General features: G+C 39.3%; 1 protein-coding gene across 3 annotated transcripts in view; it reads right to left on the bottom strand.

Annotated features, from left to right (window-relative positions):
• Elf1 (E74 like ETS transcription factor 1) overlaps positions 1-19503 on the bottom strand; it is a 59682-nt gene that overhangs the window by 30572 nt on the left and 9607 nt on the right. For 2 of the 3 annotated variants that reach the window (XM_055609991.1, XM_055609993.1), the window contains exon 2: positions 8870-9149. In XM_055609991.1, the coding sequence (XP_055465966.1) occupies positions 8870-8941 (72 nt within the window). In that variant the 5' untranslated portion in view covers positions 8942-9149. Of the gene's footprint in view, positions 1-8869; positions 9150-12183; positions 12284-19503 lie in introns of all 3 variants that reach the window. The other variant, XM_055609992.1, reaches the window with a different exon arrangement.

Genomic DNA, 19503 nt, shown 5'->3' with positions numbered 1-19503 from the left:
TTGTTGTGAAGACACCATAACCAAGACAACTTTCATAAAAGAAAGCATTTAACTGGGGGCTTGCTTCCAATTGCAGAGGTTTAGTGCATTGCCATCATGGTAGGCGCATGATAGCATTCATGATGGTGTTAGAGCAGTAGCTGAGAGCTATATCCCAATCCACAGGCTGAAAGAAACTAGGAGAGAAGAGAGAGAGGAGGCCTGGCAGGGGTTTTTGAAACCTCAAAATCCACCCAGTGACACACTTCCTCAAAAAGGCCACACCTCCTAATCTTTCTAATCCTGCTTGAGCCACTCCCTCGTGACTAAGCACTCAAATATAGGAGTCTATGGAGGTCATTCTTATCCAAAGCACTGCACAGCACAGTTTTCTAGCCTGCCATAAATAAATAAATAAATAGATAGATAGATAGATAGATAGATAGATAGATAGATAGATAGATAGATGAGTGAGCAAATAAAGAGGTAGATAAATAAATGGATAAATAAATAAATAAATGAACAAGCAAATAAGCAAATAAATAAATAAATAAAATTTTATTTATCTGTTACTCCAGATAAATAAAGGGTGTCCTTAAATCAAGGGCATCCTTACACCTATGACAAGCCTGTGCTATATAAGCTCCTTTCTCAAAAACAAAAAATCTTTAAGTACTCTGCAAACATGTTTAAAGGCTTTCCTCCTTTAAGTAATTAAATAAATCACCTTCCCCCCCCCCCTTTTTTTAAACCCAGCCCTATCCTTGGAAATCTGAAGAAAACACTCAGGGCCTCACACATGCTAAGCAGATATTGTACCAGTGAGCCATATAGCAGTGCTACCTGTGATTTGAGAAAGAACTTCACTAAATTCTAATGTTACTTCACCTTGTCTGTACACTGGGAAACATTTTAATACTCCAATTAAGTATGAGATGATTCAGATTATCTAGGGATATAGCCAGGGCCTATAGATAAACTTCCTCAAGTGAGTCCAATTTGTACTCAGGATCTAGGACCACTGATTTAAAGAATTATTCAAAACTGCACTTGCCTGAATTGGGTCAACTCTTATTATTCATGCAAATCTCTGGATACTAGAAATCTAAACATATAGTACAGGGTCTTTTGGTATTTGGCATTTGTAGATGATTTTCACTTTGTTTGTGAAACAGAACCAAAGCAAACCACAAACCCTGAAGACCAGGAAAGAAAGATTTCCTGGAACCAAAAGCCTATCAAATTAGTCTTTGAAACATCTGCTTCTAAATTTCACTATAGTGAGAAAAACTGACTTTGATAGGTTTTCTAACTTTACTGGAAGTTTTAGTAGCTCAAAAGGAAAAAAATATATATATTATGTAAAGGTTAAGTCCTAGAGCATATGTTGAAAGCAAAAATTCAGCCAACACTTTAGCAGCAATAATAAAAATCAAACAAAGGACAGTTCCTCAGATTTCAACACGGTCCCTCGTAGTTTCCCTTGGTCCACCCCATGTAGTTTCTCATGGTCGTGGTTCATCACATATGTTATGAGCCAATACTATCGCCTAAAAGGAGATGTGACGGAAGCAATGGAAACAGTACAACATGTGCTTCTGCTAAGAAGCTTGTTTCGTTCCCTCACTAGAGCAGGTCCCGCAGTCCTACATGGTGACTTAAAAACTACAGAAGACTACCGCAGTACTGTTAGGCAAATTTAAGTTTTCAACATGCTTTCAGATTTAAAAAAAAAAAAAAAAAAAAAAAACACTCACAGAACTTGTTTGCCAAGTTTCCCTAACAGCAGCAGCTCTCAATCTGTTCCATGGTGATTGTGAAACATCCTGCCACAGCCCTCCAGAAAACAGCTCACGGCCAAAGAGCAAAACATTTTCCTCAAACAAAAAGCAGGATAGAAAATCTTGTAAAATGCCCTCAGTGCAGACACGTCTTTTCAGAAACAAGTACAAGATAAGCATGCTTTCAAGGAGTTAATACATTGTCATACCGAGACACACAGATAGACAGACAGACAGATGGACAGACGGGCACACAACACATTCCAGCCAGACTGGTGCCTCATTCCTCCCATCATCTTCAAAATCTCCTTGACTCTAAGAATTTTCCAGTAAACATACAAGCCAAACACAGCACACTTTAAGACAAACTGCCCTGCTTTCCAATCAGACTGAGTTTTCAGCCTCCAAAGACACAGCTCTGAAGACCTGTGATTTATTCTTGTAATGACTTCCTTTACACCTCCCATTTTGAAAAAAAAAAAAATGGTTACAACTTCATCCTATCACAACACCCTCTGACAATATTTTGTGTTGTGCCAACTATACAACTTATATACATGTGACAAAATGGTACAGCAGTGAATATTCCATCTCTAACTGGGTATTTGAACATACTTGGGTGAAAAACAGTTTGTCTAAGGATGTTCAAATAAGTCAGGCTTTCTAAGCTTTATTTTCAGTATCTATTTAAAAAATACACTCTTTGAAAATTACTATAGAAATTAAATAACATGGAGCCAAGTAACTTTTTATATTGAAGGGCATATTGTAAGTAATCAAGAACATATACCAATGAAGTTTTCAATATTTTACCTAAACAGAAACAGGAATCCTCTGGTTTATGTTTTTCTTGTGTGACTCTTTGGGAATTAGGGGCCTCTTGTATGTTAAGCAAGCACTCAGCCACTGAGTTATATTCCTAGGCCTAAATAAACGGGGGGCGGGGGGGAGAGAGAAGAAGGGAATGTGTATGCGCTCACACACCCCAGCCTGGTCTTGAACTCAACAGTGATCATCATCACCATACCGGCAATTCTGAAATGATAGGCACACACTGCTGAAATAAGCAAGCTCAATAACTGGCTTAGGAGATACATGGAGATACATGGCTTACTGGGTAAAGGTCCCGGCCACCAAGTCTAACAACCTGAGTTTCATCCTCAAGACCCGTATAGTGAAACGAGACAGCCAATTTTTATAAAATGTCCTCAGACCTCCATATTTGCTCCAGGATGCCTACACACTAGATACATACATACATACGTTCCTACAAACATATGTACATACAAACATACATACATAGATGTAGGTATGTAGATAGGCAATAAATAGATACATGGTGGATTGATGGATACATGATCTTTGGTTTTGATTCCCTATGTTTGTGTGGGTACCTCTCTCTCTCTCTCTCTCTCTCTCTCTCTGTGTGTGTGTGTGTGTGTGTGTGTGTGTGTGTGTGTGTGTGTGTTAAAGCCAAAAGTCAGCCTTGGGTATTTCTCCTTCAGTGCTGTCCACCTTGTTATTGTTGCTGTTCTGTACTTTTTTTTTTAAGTGAAAATGAGCTTCATTACATCAAGTAATAGATACATCCAAAGGTGTAAAAGGTGTAAAGCTTTCGTCATTCCTCTCCAAGTGCAGTCACAGTGTGTTTCTACACCTTATTCTGTACTTTTTTTTTAAGTGAAAATGAGCTTCATTACATCAAGTAATAGATACATCCAAAGGTGTAAAAGGTGTAAAGCTTTCGTCATTCCTCTCCAAGTGCAGTCACAGTGTGTTTCTACACCTTATTCCTCCTCCGCCTCTGCTGAGACGCTTCACTCTGAAAACGTTCCTTCTTCATATGGGAAGAAGAGCAAGCTACTGATAATTATGTTGACACTTGAGAAAATGACTGACAACGTTCAAGGTGGGAAGGGTCAGAGTTGGCAATGCCTGCTCTTAGTATTGTACTCAAGCAAGGTATGTAATCAGGGCGCAGTTGATTGCCCACCTGTGCATATGAACAATTTGCCAGCTTTGAATATCAGGGTTTAAGACGGGGGCTGGAGAGATGGCTCAGGGGTTAAGAGCACTGTCTGCTCTTCCAGAGGTCCTGAGCTCAATTCCCAGCAACTACATGGTGGCTCCCAACCATCTACACCAGGATCGGATGCCCTTTTCTAGCACACAGATGACCTGCTGGTAAAGCACTCTTATATTTATATGTAAAGTAAATAAATTTAAAAAATGATTTCAGAAACTCTAAATGGAAACTGTTTAATTCATGAAAGTTTAAAATCACTCACCATGAAATTATTTGGGCCTATACATGTTACATATGTGGAGATTATTCACTGGTAATTTCTTTTCTTTTGTTGCTGCTTAGATATTTTCATTTTAAGCAAAATATCAAATCTAGATTCCTACTGTTCTAAAAACACAAAGCATACATCAATGCATGCTGTATCAAAGCCTCATAGCCCTGCACCACCCATCAGACTTTAACAGACTTTAATCAAACAAACCAAGTGCAGTGTTGCCAAAATTACTAAGGAAACAGGTGAGCAGCTAATAAAACAAATTACCCCCTAACAGGTAGTCTAAAAGAATGCTCATAAATCAAAACAGGAATCCAAGCATATGTTGAGCACAATGGTAAAGAGTGGTGGTTCTGGGAGCCTTTCAACCTTGCCTATACAATCTACTAAAGGTGAACAATTGTAGGTCTTTGAGTTACCAAGTACCATGTTTTAACATTATCCTACAGGAAATCAGGGGACTGAGCCATCTCTGCAGCCCCTCTAGTCTCCATCTCTGAAAGCCCTTTAAAATGATGCTCCTAACAAAGTCCTGGGGAAAGCAGCTGCCACACTGAAGACTTTAGACGGCTCACACCACGGAAGCTCCACAGCACTAAGCCACAGTCACTAGTCAAGCAGCCCAGAAGAAGCAGACCTAAGGTCTAAATCCAGACCATAGGACTACACCTTGCTCAGTCAGCAAGGTTGGCCAACCATTCCTGTAAGTAGTCTCATGGAAGTTAAAGCTTGGGTTTAACCATGTGTAGATGGCTGTCTTCATAACGAGCACTGTATTTAGAACCACAGCAAACTGAGCTCGTTTTACATCTGCCGGCTCTAGTGGTGGGGTGCTTCTGAAGACACTTGGCTTTGCACAGCACCAGCATAACCCAGCGGTCTAAGCAAACTGTCTTTTCACTAAACTTACCCAAGATAGCATTTGAAATTCCACTGTGAGCTGGGCTTGGTGGTGCCCAACTGTAACCCTGCACTCAGGGAGGCAGAGGCAGGCAGACCTCTGTGAGTTTGAGGCCAGCCTGGGCTGCAAAGTGAATCTAGCCAAGGCTACACAGAGAAACCCTGTCTCACCACACACACACACACACACACACACACACTCCACTGTAAATCCCTGTGAGATTTGAGGTTGTTTAAATATTGTCTAATCTTATTGGAATTTCTTTTCTTTTCTTTTTCATTTAACATTTGAAATTCTACTATAAATCTCTATGAGGTTGTTTAAACATAGTCTAATCTTATTGGGCTTTCTTAATATTTTTCCATTTATAATTACAGTATTTCCCTCTTCCCTTTCCTCCCTTCAAGCCCTCCAATAACACTCTTCCTTGCTCTCTGAAAACATACATACTAGTAACATTATATAAATTAACATTATACAGATTCAGCATTATCTAGATTAAGGTGTATTTATGTATTTAGGAATATATACATGCATGTATGTGTTGGTTTGACTGAGAATGGCCCAAATAGGTTCACAGATTTGAATGCTTGGCCACTAGGGAGCATTTGAAAGGACTGGGAGTTGTGGCTTTGCTGGAGGAAATGTGTCACTGAAAATGGGCTTTGAGGTTTTCAAAACCCCAATGGCTTTCTTTTCTGCTGCCTGCCAATCCAGATGTAGAACCCTCAGCTACTCCTCTAGCACCGCGTCTGCCTGCATGCCACCACACCACCTACCGTGATAATGAACTGAACTTCTGAGACTGTATGCTAGCTCTGATTAAATGCTTTCTTTTATAAGAGTTGCTGTGGCCACGGTGTCTCTTCACAGCAACAGAACACTTACTAAGATAAGACCCATATATGGACGCAACAACAAGTAATAAAAAAAACAGAGGGCATGAACTTGAAAGAGGAAAAAAGTTTTTCTTTTCTCAGTCAGGAAAAATTGCAATTTGGCCATGCATCCCTAAAAGTAAGGCTCAACAAAGATCATCTTAACGTTTCTGTTTTGTTTTTTCCTTTTGAGGGATAAGTGTTGTTGCTATCTGTAGTGTAATTCATGGACAACATAGATGAACATGCTTAAAGGCTGGGGCTATAGCCCTAGGTTTAATTCCCAGTATAGGACAGGGTGAAAAAGGGAAACACACATAAAAAATGTATGTTATGGTTCATTTGTTTAAAATGCCTGTAATTTGTGGTTTCCAGGGCTGAAAGTAGCTAGAAATACACCACCACCCTTTGAAGAGGGAATTAGCTTGTCATATATCAAATTTATAAAGTGACAATGAAATGAATGTGATATGGGCATGATATAAAAATAGTTCAGTTAAACAATAATTAGCAAGTTCAAAATGTATGTCTGTACTTAATGTAATTCAATATATATAAGCAAAATTGATAATTTTAGGATAAAAAAATATTTTTAAAAAAATGAATAAAAACTCCCACTGTGGAGGAGGGAGATTTATCAGATCACTGTAGCACCTTCCACATAAAAGAAGGCACTTTAAATGAGCTGAAGAGCTAAACATAACAGAAGAAAAAAATTAGTAATATTAGTGTTAAGAAAAGTTCTCCTAAGCAGAAGTTAAGGGTGGAAAAATGTTCAAAATTGATAATATTTTAATTGAACTTTTTAAGTTTCTATAGGGCATATAATTAAAACCTGGTAATAGACTGGAAGGAAATGTCAAAAGAAAAGACAAAATTACCCATTCTAATGATAAAAGCGATTACTAAGAAGACAAATACTACATTATAAAGAAGTGCTAGGTAATAGGACACTAAGTAATTCAAAGGAAGTTCACATGATCAATAGACAAATTTTAAAAACAATAAGATACCTCATTACTAGTACTCTGTAAATGCAAATTAAAATAGTAAAATGTCATTTTCAACCAACAGATGATTCATAAAAGAAAAAGGGTGATTATGTTGGAAACAATATGAGAAATACATTGCTAGTAGACACTGACACCACCTTTGAGAGGGATGTTTTTATTATTCTGTAAGTAAACTCAATAATTCCTTTTTGTTTGTTTGTTTTCTGTTTTGTGTTGTTTTTTGAGAAAGATTTTCACTATGAAGACTGACTTGGAACTGTGTAAGTATACCTGGCTGAGCTCAGACTCACTGGGGTCCCCCGCCTCCTTCTCAGGAGTGCCAGCATTGAATGCACTGATTCCATCTTTACTGATTTTCAGATGTCCTCACACAGCTACATAAAGACCCACTGTATAGACACATAGATGAGCTGACAAAATGATACTTGGTCCCGTTCTGTGCTGGGAATGGTTCTCAGACACTATAAACAACAACTCATTTAGACCTCACACCAGTCCTACAGTTTAGGTCCCTTAATTTCCATTCTTACTATGCAGATGAGGAAACCAACACACAAAGAACTGAGTAACTTATAAATTCCTCAGCAGTAAATTTAGCAACAGAGCCAGTATTCAACCCACGAACTCTGATTTCTGTATCTCAGTTCTTAACCATCACTGCCACTCCAGACGGTATGACTATTCCTAAACAAGGATTTTCACTATCATACTATACATAATGCCAAAATACTGGTAATGGTCATGGCTAAGGAGTGGTAGTGTAAATAATGTGTCACTCAACTATAGAAAAACAAATACTATAGAACCTACACACACCATTTTATGCATTTTCTTTCTTTCCTTTTTTTTTTTTTTTTTTTTAAGGTAGGGTCTCAGACTGGCCTCAACCTCACTTTGTAGCAGAGGCTGCTATTGAACTCCTAATCCTCCTGCCTCAGGCATCTGAGTGGTAGGATTACAGTTATGAGCTGCAACATCAGACCTATTTTATGAGTTTTGTAGTATGTGATTTTAAACTGGCAAGTCATTACTTTACAGTGAAACTACAAATCTAATTAAGCCAGTTATGGTGGCACCAGCCAACAACAACAATACCAGCACTGAGAAGATGTCTCAAAAAAACAAACGAACAAAAACCTTAAGCATGCCCAATACAGTAGAAAGCATACAGGCATTGTTTTACCAGATGCCCTTCAGTCTACGTGTACACATATAAGAAGACGGCGCTATCATGTAAAATGGATTTCTCGTGGTCAGAGAGTGAGAGCCAGTGAACTAGAGCACGTGGTGAGCAGCTCAGTGCTCTATCCTCTTGAGCCCCATCAGACCTCACCACATCAAGCCTGGGGCCTATCACAGACCTTTTATCTGAAAGGGGGCATACTCAGCACACTATTTTTCAAGCTTTAGTATGTACACAAACATCCTGTCTCAGAACAATTCAAAAACACCTTTTCCTCTGAAAATATCTCTTCTATTGTCTCTAAGATTAAATTCCTATCAATGTTAATGTTTTCAGTTGTGGCCTTTCTCCAGCTGACTCTAATCTTGATTTTTAAGGCTGGTTAATCCAAATCCTCACCTTTCGTGAATGCATTTACAGACTCTGTGCACTTCAGTACAAAACACAAAACAACCAGAAACTACACTGTCCTGTCAAAACTGAGAATCAGTTTTATTATTTGTAGTAACTGTTCCTAGAATAAAAAACCGACATCTGAGTTGATCTGCTCAAAGTTTTGGGGAGCAGGCTATAAATCAGCCTTCATCAGCACACTTTCACCCGCTGCTTCTCAAGAGACTCTCAGCAAACCAACTCTGCTCCACACATCAGCTCCCCGCACCACCACATCCTTGCACAGCTTGTCTTCACACTGGAGAGGGTCAGAGTTGAGTTTAGATCCTTTACCTCGGTATCTCTTGAGACCTTATTCATGTGATGGCAGTAAATGATCAGAGTTAGTGAAAACTCCTAAGAAATACTAAAACCCATTTTTTTTTTTTTTTTCTGGCTTACCTGCTGTTCATCCTCCATGACGCTGCTTGCAAATTCAAACACTAGGTCGTTCTGTTGGACCACAGTAGCCATAGTAAAGCATTCCTCTTAGATCCACATGAGAAAAGTCCGAGTCAGGTTCAAGTCTGGACCAGGAGGGTACAGTGTAAAGGTCAGTCTGTGGATTGACTGCAGACCAAGGTGCTCTTCAGTGAAAGCAATGCTTCAAAGTTTCTTGGTTCGTTGACATTCTAAGCAAATCTGCACTTTTTCTGAAATAATTCACTAGGTCTTCTTGTTCCTGAAAAACAAAAGCTGAAGTGAGTGGTGAAAAAGGCAATCACCTAGCTAAAATGTAACAACTGAGACAGCCTCGTACCCCCAAGTGCCATTGTTACTCTAGATAAAATCAACAGGGTTAGTAAACACAGGCTTTTGTTTTTTAGGATACACTTTCCTTGAAGACTTCATTCCTAAGATAAACTCTCCCCTCATTACCTCTTCTTTCTTGCCGAAGCCAGGCATGAGTTAAAGCACTGGGTGGGGGGTGGGGGAATGGAGGGAGGTCCGGCAATATTAAATACCAGCAGAGGATATATAAACAACTTCATTCTTTCCACTAGCCCAGCAAATCACCTACATGCACATTAACTACTACTCTCTCTAAATTTCATAAGACTCATTTGTCCTTATCAGCAATGTGCAAGCACCTTGCCCAATCACACAAATCTAAAGGAAGACAGTTAAAGGTTGTAAATGCTGTTTTAATAGCTTTTCAAAATGAGCAGAAATTAAAGCCTACTTTTCTGTCCCTGAAAGGGCCTGCCTGAGTAAAGAGATGCTAGGCATTACCATGCTGCGCCTGTCTTCAGGGACTTCTTTTTGACCAAACTAAAATGTAGCCTTATCTCTAACACAAGCAACAGGAAGGAAACTGCACTTGACCACGTCATGGCAAGTGAGAACATGCAAAGGGCTGCACTTTACAATAGTAGAAAAACAGACATGCAACTTAGGAGCAAAAAAAAAAAAAAAAGACTGCCAAACACGTTTGTATATTAGTGTTTTTAAAAAGTAGGTTACCACTAACAAAGGTAATGTAGGTGTTTATTACAATTTTATTAAATATTAAATGTTTATGGCCATAAATGTGCCATGAAAAGTTAAGGTTTTAAGTAGTCATGTTTTTAAAATCTAGTTATTTGAAACATCTTTTTATAATATTAATATAAATATTTCAAAAGTATGGCAAGTTTAAGTAATGGATGGTGTACACGAGTTTGGCAATAAAGAGACACGGTGAGTCAGTCTCCTGGAAATCTGACATAAACAGGAGCTAGCCAGGTTAAGTACACTGTTTCCTAATTTCAGTCAAGCCAATTCTCTGTATGTTCCAGGTTTTAGAGATCGACATAGATCACTGTAATTTCCATAACTGGAAATTAAATTAGGGTTAGGTATTCAAGCTACATTATTACTCACTAAACTCAGTTCCAAGCCAGTGGTGTTCAATTCTGACCCAACCCAACCCTTTTTAACTGGGATTTAACTATAACAATAAGAAAGTACTTTTAATACAGTCTGGTCAATTTTTGAGCCTAGGAAGGCCAAATTTTTCATTTTGTTCATTTTTTTTTCATACGCACAGATATATCAACATAGATATATAACTGGCCTTGCATGAACATTTACTTATTTTTTTACCCTTAAATTATTACATAACCCAGTTCCTCTATAGTAGCTCTGCTTTATAGGTACAAGATAGCTTTGTTTTTGTCTCCCTTCTTACCTTCCATTATTTCAATTCCTGGAATGTCCCCTCCCACCTCTCAATCTTATCTTCCCATACTTCAATGTTTAAGTCAGTTTTTGTTTTTGTTTTTTGAGAGAGGATCTCAAGTAGCCCAGGTGAGCCTCTTGGCTATGTAGCCAAGAGTAACTTTGAACTATTGCTCCAACTGCCTCTACCTCCCAAGTTCCTTCATAAAGTCTTCCAACTTCATATCTCAACCTGTAAGGACTGTTCCCTTCACGATTACAGCACTTAGTGACTGCAGTAGCAACTTAGCAGTGGCCACAATGTTTTAAAGTGTTGCTCACGTAATCCAACTGAATAAATGTGTCAGTGCTTGTAGTCTGAAAACCAGAAGATAGGAATAAGAAATACATGGCCCAAAAATCTCTTCTGGGAGCCGGGCGTGATGACACATTTCTTCGATCCCAGCACTCAGGGAAACAGAGGCAGGTGGTCAGCCTGGTCTACAAAGCAAGTCGAAGACAGCCAGGACTATACAGAGAAAGTGTGTCTCAATGCCCACCCCCTCCAAACAAAACAAAATCTCTCCTGGGCAAAGAACCAACCAGAATTTCAAATTTCTTCTATATCCACCAAACCTGTGTGCCCATACTAATGGTAAGAGTCATGTTAATGACAGAAGATGTTTTAAATGTCTACCACTGAATATGCAAGCTATTTCTACATATATTCTGTTTATAGCCATGAGGTTCTTATGCTAAAGAGGAAATTACTGTCACCTTCAACCCCCAGAGCAAATGTGTTTACACACATACACAGAGGGGAGTTTTTCTGTAAATGGTTAGGTTCGAGGGTACTCTGAAACCTGGTGTTCAGAGGACACATGGGAATGATATGTCTAAAGTTACAAAGGGTATTTTTTCTCAGCAGCGTCTCCACAGTGCTACTCTGCTTTACTAACCATCCTTCAGAAACTTCGAAAGTAAGGACAAGCAATGAAAATACCCTGACCTTCAAACCCATGATTGACAACCTGTAAAAATAACCCAAAATGGCTGCCCTGAATCATCATTAGCCAGCTGCAGGGGTAGGTAAAGATACTGAGCTCTGACACAGAGTTTCAGTTCACATGTGTAGGGAAATTCATTAACCCAAAACATAAGAAAGGCTTCTTTTCTTTTTTTTTTTTCTGGTTTAATTAGACCTCTGACGCTCTGCGCCTTCCTTCTTCTTGTCCTCTTTCCTGTTTAGGTATCCTGTGGCTAAAAGTGGTGAGAGAGAGAGAGAGAGAGAGAGAGAGAGAGAGAGACCTTTCTAATTCTTAAAACAAATGTAACTCTGAAATAAGATGGCTCAGCTGTATGAATTTTACTTAGTAACAGACAAGTCTGTGTTTCAGACTTTCATTGACTAGGTGGAGGTGGCCAGACTCTGGGGTCTGTAAGTACAATGCAGCTAACACTGCAGCCTCAGTTCCTGAATCAAATCTCAGCTACTGCAGCACCAGCCTTGCTTTTGGATCCACCCAGACCTTTGTGCTAGTACAGTTTGAAACACAGATTTAAGGAAGTGTAAATACCAAATTTAAGGGGGAACTCCACTCTCAGTTTTCTCCACTATCAGTCAAGTCCACCTCAGAGGCTCCAAACAGGTTGTCATGATGCTCCCTAAAGTTATTCCTGTACATGAGAAAACATGGGTGTAAGGCTGAAACAAAGAAATCTGATCCACCTAACACAATCTAAGATCCTCAGTAAGTTTTAAACTTGTTTAGCTCTAGGCATGGTGACACAAGCCTGTAACGGCAAGGGGGGAATTTGAGGCCAGCCTGGGATGCCAAACCAGCCCTTATCTAAAGCAGTCAAACAATAATGCCAAACTTGTTTAAATTTACCCACTAGTGAGCTATGTATCCAGGAATACTGCGTCTGTAACAGTTCTCAAGCATGTATTTTTACAACACTATAAAGCAACAAGGGAAAGAAGAAAACTCTTCATTTACCACAGTCACACGATGCTACACTAGTTATACATTTCTGAGAAGTAACCCAGTTGGGCATCCAAACAACTCTCAGACTGTCTCTGATGACCTTTTCCTTTGGAGAGCTACACCACAGAAATGCTGAGAATTAAGATTCCTAGGCTCTCGGCACCAATCTTCACACCTGAGGTAAAGTCAAAAAACAAAACCATTTCCATCCGCAGATCATTTGGGTTTCCACTGTGAGGTGTAGCCCTGAGCAAGGTCTCTGTACATTCTATGTAAGCCTCCAGTGTTCTCCTTCTGTTAAATGAGCATAACAGCAACAAGATCCAGAGCCGTGAAGGTCATCTGTGACACACTTGTGCAGATAACTGGGACTGCAGGTCAGTGGCAGAGCACTTGCCTAGATACTTGCAAAGACACTGGCTTCAGTCCCCAGCCCTGTTTAATGAAAATCCAAATACATGTGCAGAACGCCTGGTACATAAACTGAACTCAATAAACATTAGCTTAATTATAGCTCTGAGTATACTGTGAAAAATATGCAACAGGTGCACGTTAGATCCTAATTATTTCTTAAGTCTCGTTTCTATAATCACTGAGAGTCTTTCACCACAACTGCTGGCGAGACTCCAACACCACAGCCCATTAGCAACAAAATCTAAGCTGACTCCAATGCCTTGCACTTTGGTATCCTTTTAATAAATGCAGTTGTATAAAGATTAGGTCATTAGAACTTCACATATGGGGCTAGAGCGATGCCTCAGCGGTTGAGAGCACTGGCTGCTATTAGAAAGGAACTAGGGTCAATTCTCAGCGCTCACCTATTGGCTGACCACCATCCATAACTCCCCTCCCAGGATAAGACACCCTCACCAAGCTGGTGCACAGATACACATGCAGGCAAAACAACCATACATAGAAAATAAATAAATTTTTAAAAATTTAAAACTTCATTTAACACAGTCCAATTAGGACCCTGTCCCAAACACTGCAACTTTATCAATTTTAAACACAAAACACTATTTCACATTAATGACCACAACAACTCAATTCAAATATTTTGTATAATTTGTTATAAAGTATTTCAAACATAAGAAAAACATGAATTGAAACGTGCCAAATCCCTTGTTAAATATAAAGCATAAAATACAGGATTTGAGAAGCATTTCAGACACAAAAATAGGAACAATCCATTAAGATTTTAACATTGAAACTTATTATTTGTTACTTTTATTTGCATTTGTATTTGCATTTGTCAGTTTTCAATAATACAAAGTAGAGACAAATAGTAACACTCCATGAAATTGTTGAATCCCCATTTCCTTTCCCTCAAATAGTCCCTCTCATACCTTATAAAGCCCTGACCTAAATAGAACACTTAATACATCAAGAGGTTTTTGTTGTTGTTGTTTAGCCAGGCAACCTTGAGGCATACTCCTGCAATCCCAGCACATGGGAGGCAGAAGCAGGCAGGTCTCTGAGTTTGAGGCCAGCCTGGTCTACAAAGAACTCCATGATAGCCAGGGCTACACAGAGAGACCTGTCTCAAAAAAAAACAAGTTTTTTTTTTTAATCTTTTGTTGGAAATTACTATAGTACAAACACATTTTGTGGAAAATTATAAATAAGGAGATGAAAACAAACAAGAAGTATTCTTAATCAAGTGGTATCTAATAAAGAGACTTTTGCAAAATCAATTTAAACTATTCTAAGAAAAGCAAGGCTATTTGGAAAAAAAACTATTAGAAGAAATGCATCAGGAATTAAAGAACACAAAATGAAAAAGAAACGCTCCACATAAACCTTAGAAATCAGCTGTGGTAGAGCCACAGGTTGTGATGAATGGAATTTCTGTGTAGTGGACCACAACTGGACTTCTTTCTAATTGGTTTTCAACATGTTAAAATGCTAGGCAACAGAAATGAAATCAAGTCCATGGTTATCAAACTGAACTGCACTACCTTCCAACTGTCTGCCCATTATCAATCTAAAAAACTTTGTAGACTTACAGGTTTTAGGGTTGAAAAAACACTTGGGATAACTGAGGACTACCCATTCATAGAAAAAGAATTTGGAGCCTGAAGCAACCTGCCTAAGGAAACAGCCAAGAGCAGCAAAGGGAGCACGAGAGCCCAGTCTCCTCCTGCCCCTCTATCTACTCTAGTAGGACTTCATGTTTTTATCAGCAGAGTACCAGGGCTGGGGACACAACACAGTGACAGAGTACTAGCCATGCATGCACAGGGCCCTAAGTTTAGTCCCCAGCACCATCAAATACAGGCATGTGTGGCCAAAGTACATAACCACACTCCAGTATAGCTATTAGTTGAAATGTCTTCAGAAAATATTTCAAGTATCTTCTTGATACTTGGGATAGACCACTTCTAACCAAATATTTAGGTGGAACTGGAGGGAAGGTTTGCAGATTTCTTTTTTTACTGCTTTAAGCCTTAGTTTTACTATTATTGTCCATCCCCAAGTCTGCCACATCACATTCTTACTTTAGAGCCTCACTCAGCCTTAAAAGTCTGGAATAAAAAAAAATAAAATGAAATAAAAACTTGTCAGCCAGCCAGGAGGTGGCACACGACTTTAAACCCAGCACTGGGAAGGCAGAGGCAGGTGGCTCTCTATGAGTTCAAGGCCAGCCTGGGCTACAGAGGAGTCTAGGACAGCCAAGGCTACAACAGAGAATCTCTGCCTCAAAAAAAAAAAACAAAAAATTAAATAAACATCACTATAAAGATCTCTCTAAGCCATGTGCCAAATATATAAAATGGGTGGAGAGAGCGCAGGAGTTACTGCTTAAAATAAATCATTTCTCACTTCATTCAGGCCTTTCATAATTTAATTTTAAAAGATATATCAGGTATGGTGGCAGAGAGGCCTTTAACCCAGCACTTGAGAGGCACAGGCAATCAGATCTATAAGAATTCAAGGCCTGCTAGGTCTACATAGCAAGCTCCAGGCTAGCCAGGGCTACATAATAAGAACCTATCTCAAAAAAAGCAATAAAAACAAACAAGAGATAGATAGATAGATAGATAGATAGATAGATAGATAGATAGATAGATAGATAGATAGATAGATAGATAGATAGATGGATGCATGCTTGGGGCTGGAGAGATTAGAAGTGACTCATGAGTTACAAATGCTCACTGCTGTCCTAAGAGGACCAAAGTTCACTTCCGGGCACTAACATGTATATTCACATACATTCACATACACAAAAAGTAAACATTTCTTTAAAATGTTGGGTTTCAGACCTGAGACAAGCAGCTAAGGTGCCTTTTGAAGCAAGGCAGACCTGACCTCCAGGTTCTCCCAGCATCCTTCAGTCCCTACCTGCTGCAGGGTGCGGCTGGCACACCCCGACCTCTACCCTGAGCGCTGCAGCCCAGCCTAACCTCCCCTAGAGGCTCTTCACTATATTCCAGACATTTTGGTTCCCTTCTCTTCCTCTCTCTGTTTCTTCTCTCTCTCTCTCTCCCTCTCTCTTTCTCTCTGCTCTTCTCCCTCTCTCCCGCTCTCTACAAGCACACTTTTCTGTCTCCCCCCTGCACAGCGGCTTCTCTGGCCTTGTTCTTTAGGACTAGTAAGAACTTCGCACAATAAACCTGCACTTATATACTTTAACTTGTCTTGAATTAGCTCATTTTGCTGAAGAATAATAACATATCAAAAATGCTTAAAAGCAAGACAAGGTTGGTATTCGTCTATAAATCCACGTTTGAGAAGGAGAGGCAGGAGACTCTTTTCTAGCCTAGCTTAGACCACAAAGCAAAAGCAAGAACCAAACTTTTGATATCCTAATCTTTTTTTAAAAAATTAGCCTTTTAATTTTTCTCAAATACTCAATGAAATACAAAATTGTCTCTGTGGTTGGAGTTGTGTCTTAGAAAAATTGAAGGAATAAAACCAAGTTTCTGTAATACTTAACCACACCAATAAATAACCACAAGCTTGGTTCTGTTTGTTTCTTGGAGACAATGTTTTCCTTCATAGCCCAGACTGCCCTTCAACTTAGGGGCATTCTTATCCTTTGCACCTGCCTCTGAAGTTCCGGGACTTCAGGTGTACACAATCACACTTGATTCCTGTATCTTTGAAGTAGCTAGCTATTCAGTATGGCACCTTAGTATTTGGCATTTGTCAATTTAAATTAACTGTTTTTACATTAGGTATTATTTAATTAAGAAAAGCTAACACTAGATATTCTTAAATTGAAGGACAGCACAGGGCAGCAGCAATCCTAACTTTATGGAAGCGGCTTTGACTCTCATATAAATAAAGCACAAATAGTGGTGTTACATGTAATACCTCAGACAAGTGCCCAGCTTTGCCTGGTGACCTAGGCAAAGCTGAAGCAGGACTTCCCAATCAAACTCCCCTTAGCTTCAACAACATTAACCTTAAAAAGCTGTCAGTATGACCAAACCAACCAGGCTGACTTTCTCTACTTTTCCTTTTTGCTGACACCCAGAGGAACTGTTCCAGGACTCTGAGGCAGGCTGCAATTACTCCCCACACCTGAAATTCCAGTTCTTTCACATACTTCTCCACTTTCCAGTACCGGCACCCAGCTTACCTGGTGTCAGGTTACATTCAGGCAGCATTTATTGCACCTGAAAAGCCAACAGATCTCATACCAAGGCCTGTTTCTACCTGTGGTTTCAGGATTTCTTTCTAAACCTGTTCTGAAAACATGAAAATTTAAAACTAAGAGAGAATCAGTGAATGACAATCATATATTCAGTCATGGAAAAAATATTTAATTCTTTTCTCCAAAAGGCTAAAAACTGTCATCATCAAAATATTAGCATATGCTGCATTTTGCAAATTAACCATCTATGGAAACTTTCTTCTTCTGTCCAGTACCCAAAACTTGAACTCTGACAAAAACGTCTACCCAGCGGACGCAAACATGCTAAAACATCCTTATCAGTAAAACCTGTTCAGGCAACAAACATTTTTCTCTACAACAAACGAGAATTAACTTGCAGGAAATTTGTGTTTCATTTCTGTGGCTGTTTATTCCTCTGGTTAATATTTTCATTTTAGGAAAAACGGGCTCTAACACCATGGTTTTCCATCTGAGAGAATAGCTAGCTGGTTCCCATCACTTAGGCTTTGGCACTGACTGACCCAGTGCTTAACCTTCAGGGTCAGGTGCTGTTCCACAATAATGCCAGCATTTGCCAACCGCAGACCAAACCCAGCATACTTTTTGAGACCCTTTCTTTAAATCAGTTGGGGAGTGACTCAGTCAGACCTGAGTTCAGTCTCCAGAACCCACAGGTGTGGTGATGCCTGAACGTAATGCTGGTGCTGAGGAGACAGGGAGGAGGATCCTGGTGCCAGGTGGCCAGTCTCACCTAATTGAGTTCCAGGCCAATGAGAGATCCTGTTTTATGGCTGGGGATCCTTATAACCATCCTCCTGACTAATGGGCATCTCAGCTTCTAAACTCAGGGAAAATAAAGCACCAGCATTACCTAGACCACAAAGATGGGAGATGGGAAAGGAGAAGTGGGCTTAGTAGTACAAGATACACGCTTAAAATACTGAGTGTTTAAAGAGTGTGCATGTAACTATATTTTCCTATTTATAAAATTTAAAAGCAAACTTCTTTGTAAATGATCCGAAGATTTGTGACATACATGGGCTAAATGTTTATGGTTTTCATCTTTTAAAATATAAGATCTCAAATTTCACATCATTTGCATCCACTTCAGCTACATTAATTAAAGCTCAGTTCCTTAAACTGTGGAGTCCAGTGACAGAGGTTTATAAACATTTTGCAATAGTACGAGGTTTCTTCTCTCTCTCTCTCTCTCTCTCTCTCTCTCTGTGTGTGTGTGTGTGTGTGTGTGTGTGTGTGTGTGTGTGTGTGTGTTGGAGACAAGGTTTCAGTGTGTAGTCCACGCGGGCCTTGAACTCCAGAGTGCTGAGATTAAAGGTGTGCACCACCACTATGGGAATAAAGATTCCTGGATACACAGCGACAGAAACTCTAATTCAAAGTCGAATGTGAAATGAAGTGTACTGACGTGTTTCTGAAAGCACACATCCGTGGGGCCTCACTGCACACAGCAAGCTTCTGTTGCGCTGTGCACGCCACTACGCTACCGAATGCTGTGAGCATTGCCTGAGACCTCAGCTCAGACTCAAGACTGCTGTATGTTATAAACTACAATGTTTTTTATTGTACATGTTTTCTGTCCTTATAGAAATGTAGTTTTAGCTATGGAAAAAAAGACTTTTAGTATTTTCCTACCAGCATCTTTGGTAATTAAGTATCAAATTAATGCATGTTGGGTTTGGTTATTTTAGAATGTCTGATTTTTAAAAATGGCTCCTTGTGTTGATGAACTGAATGTCATTAAAAAACAAACAAACAAACAACAACAACAAAATAGCTCAGTGAGGTCAAGGACACTGATCAGCAGGTAAAAGAACTTGCTATCAAATCTGTGACAACCTTTAATCCCTGAAACCTACAGGTAGATAGTTAACTCTTGCAAATTGTCCTCACACCTCCATACATAAGCCATGGCACACTCAACAAAGTGCTCAACCTCTGGCAAATAAAATAAACAAACAAAAATCACTGATGAACTGTGTTTTTGTTCTCTGTCTAAGGATTAGAAGGGAGGAAACAGAGGAATTCCAGCACCAGAAAGGCAGAGGCACAAGAAGGCAATTACAAGGGCAGCTTCAACCACATAATGAGTTCCTGTCTCAAAAATAAAATAAGCCAGGTATGATGGCACAGTCCTACTATCCAAGCCTAGGCCAGCCTATGCTACACAGAGAGTTGAAAGCCATCCTAACTTGTATACTTAGACCTTATCTCAAATAACTTAAGAAAAGAAAAGAAAAGAAAAGAAAAGAAAAGAAAAGAAAAGAAAA

This window comes from Psammomys obesus, unplaced genomic scaffold (genome assembly GCF_907164565.1).
Source record: "Psammomys obesus unplaced genomic scaffold, mPsaObe1.curated_primary_1811, whole genome shotgun sequence".
Taxonomy (NCBI): Eukaryota; Metazoa; Chordata; class Mammalia; order Rodentia; family Muridae; genus Psammomys; species Psammomys obesus.
Note: the sequence above shows the minus strand (reverse complement) of the source record. Positions and strands in the feature narration are given on the sequence as shown.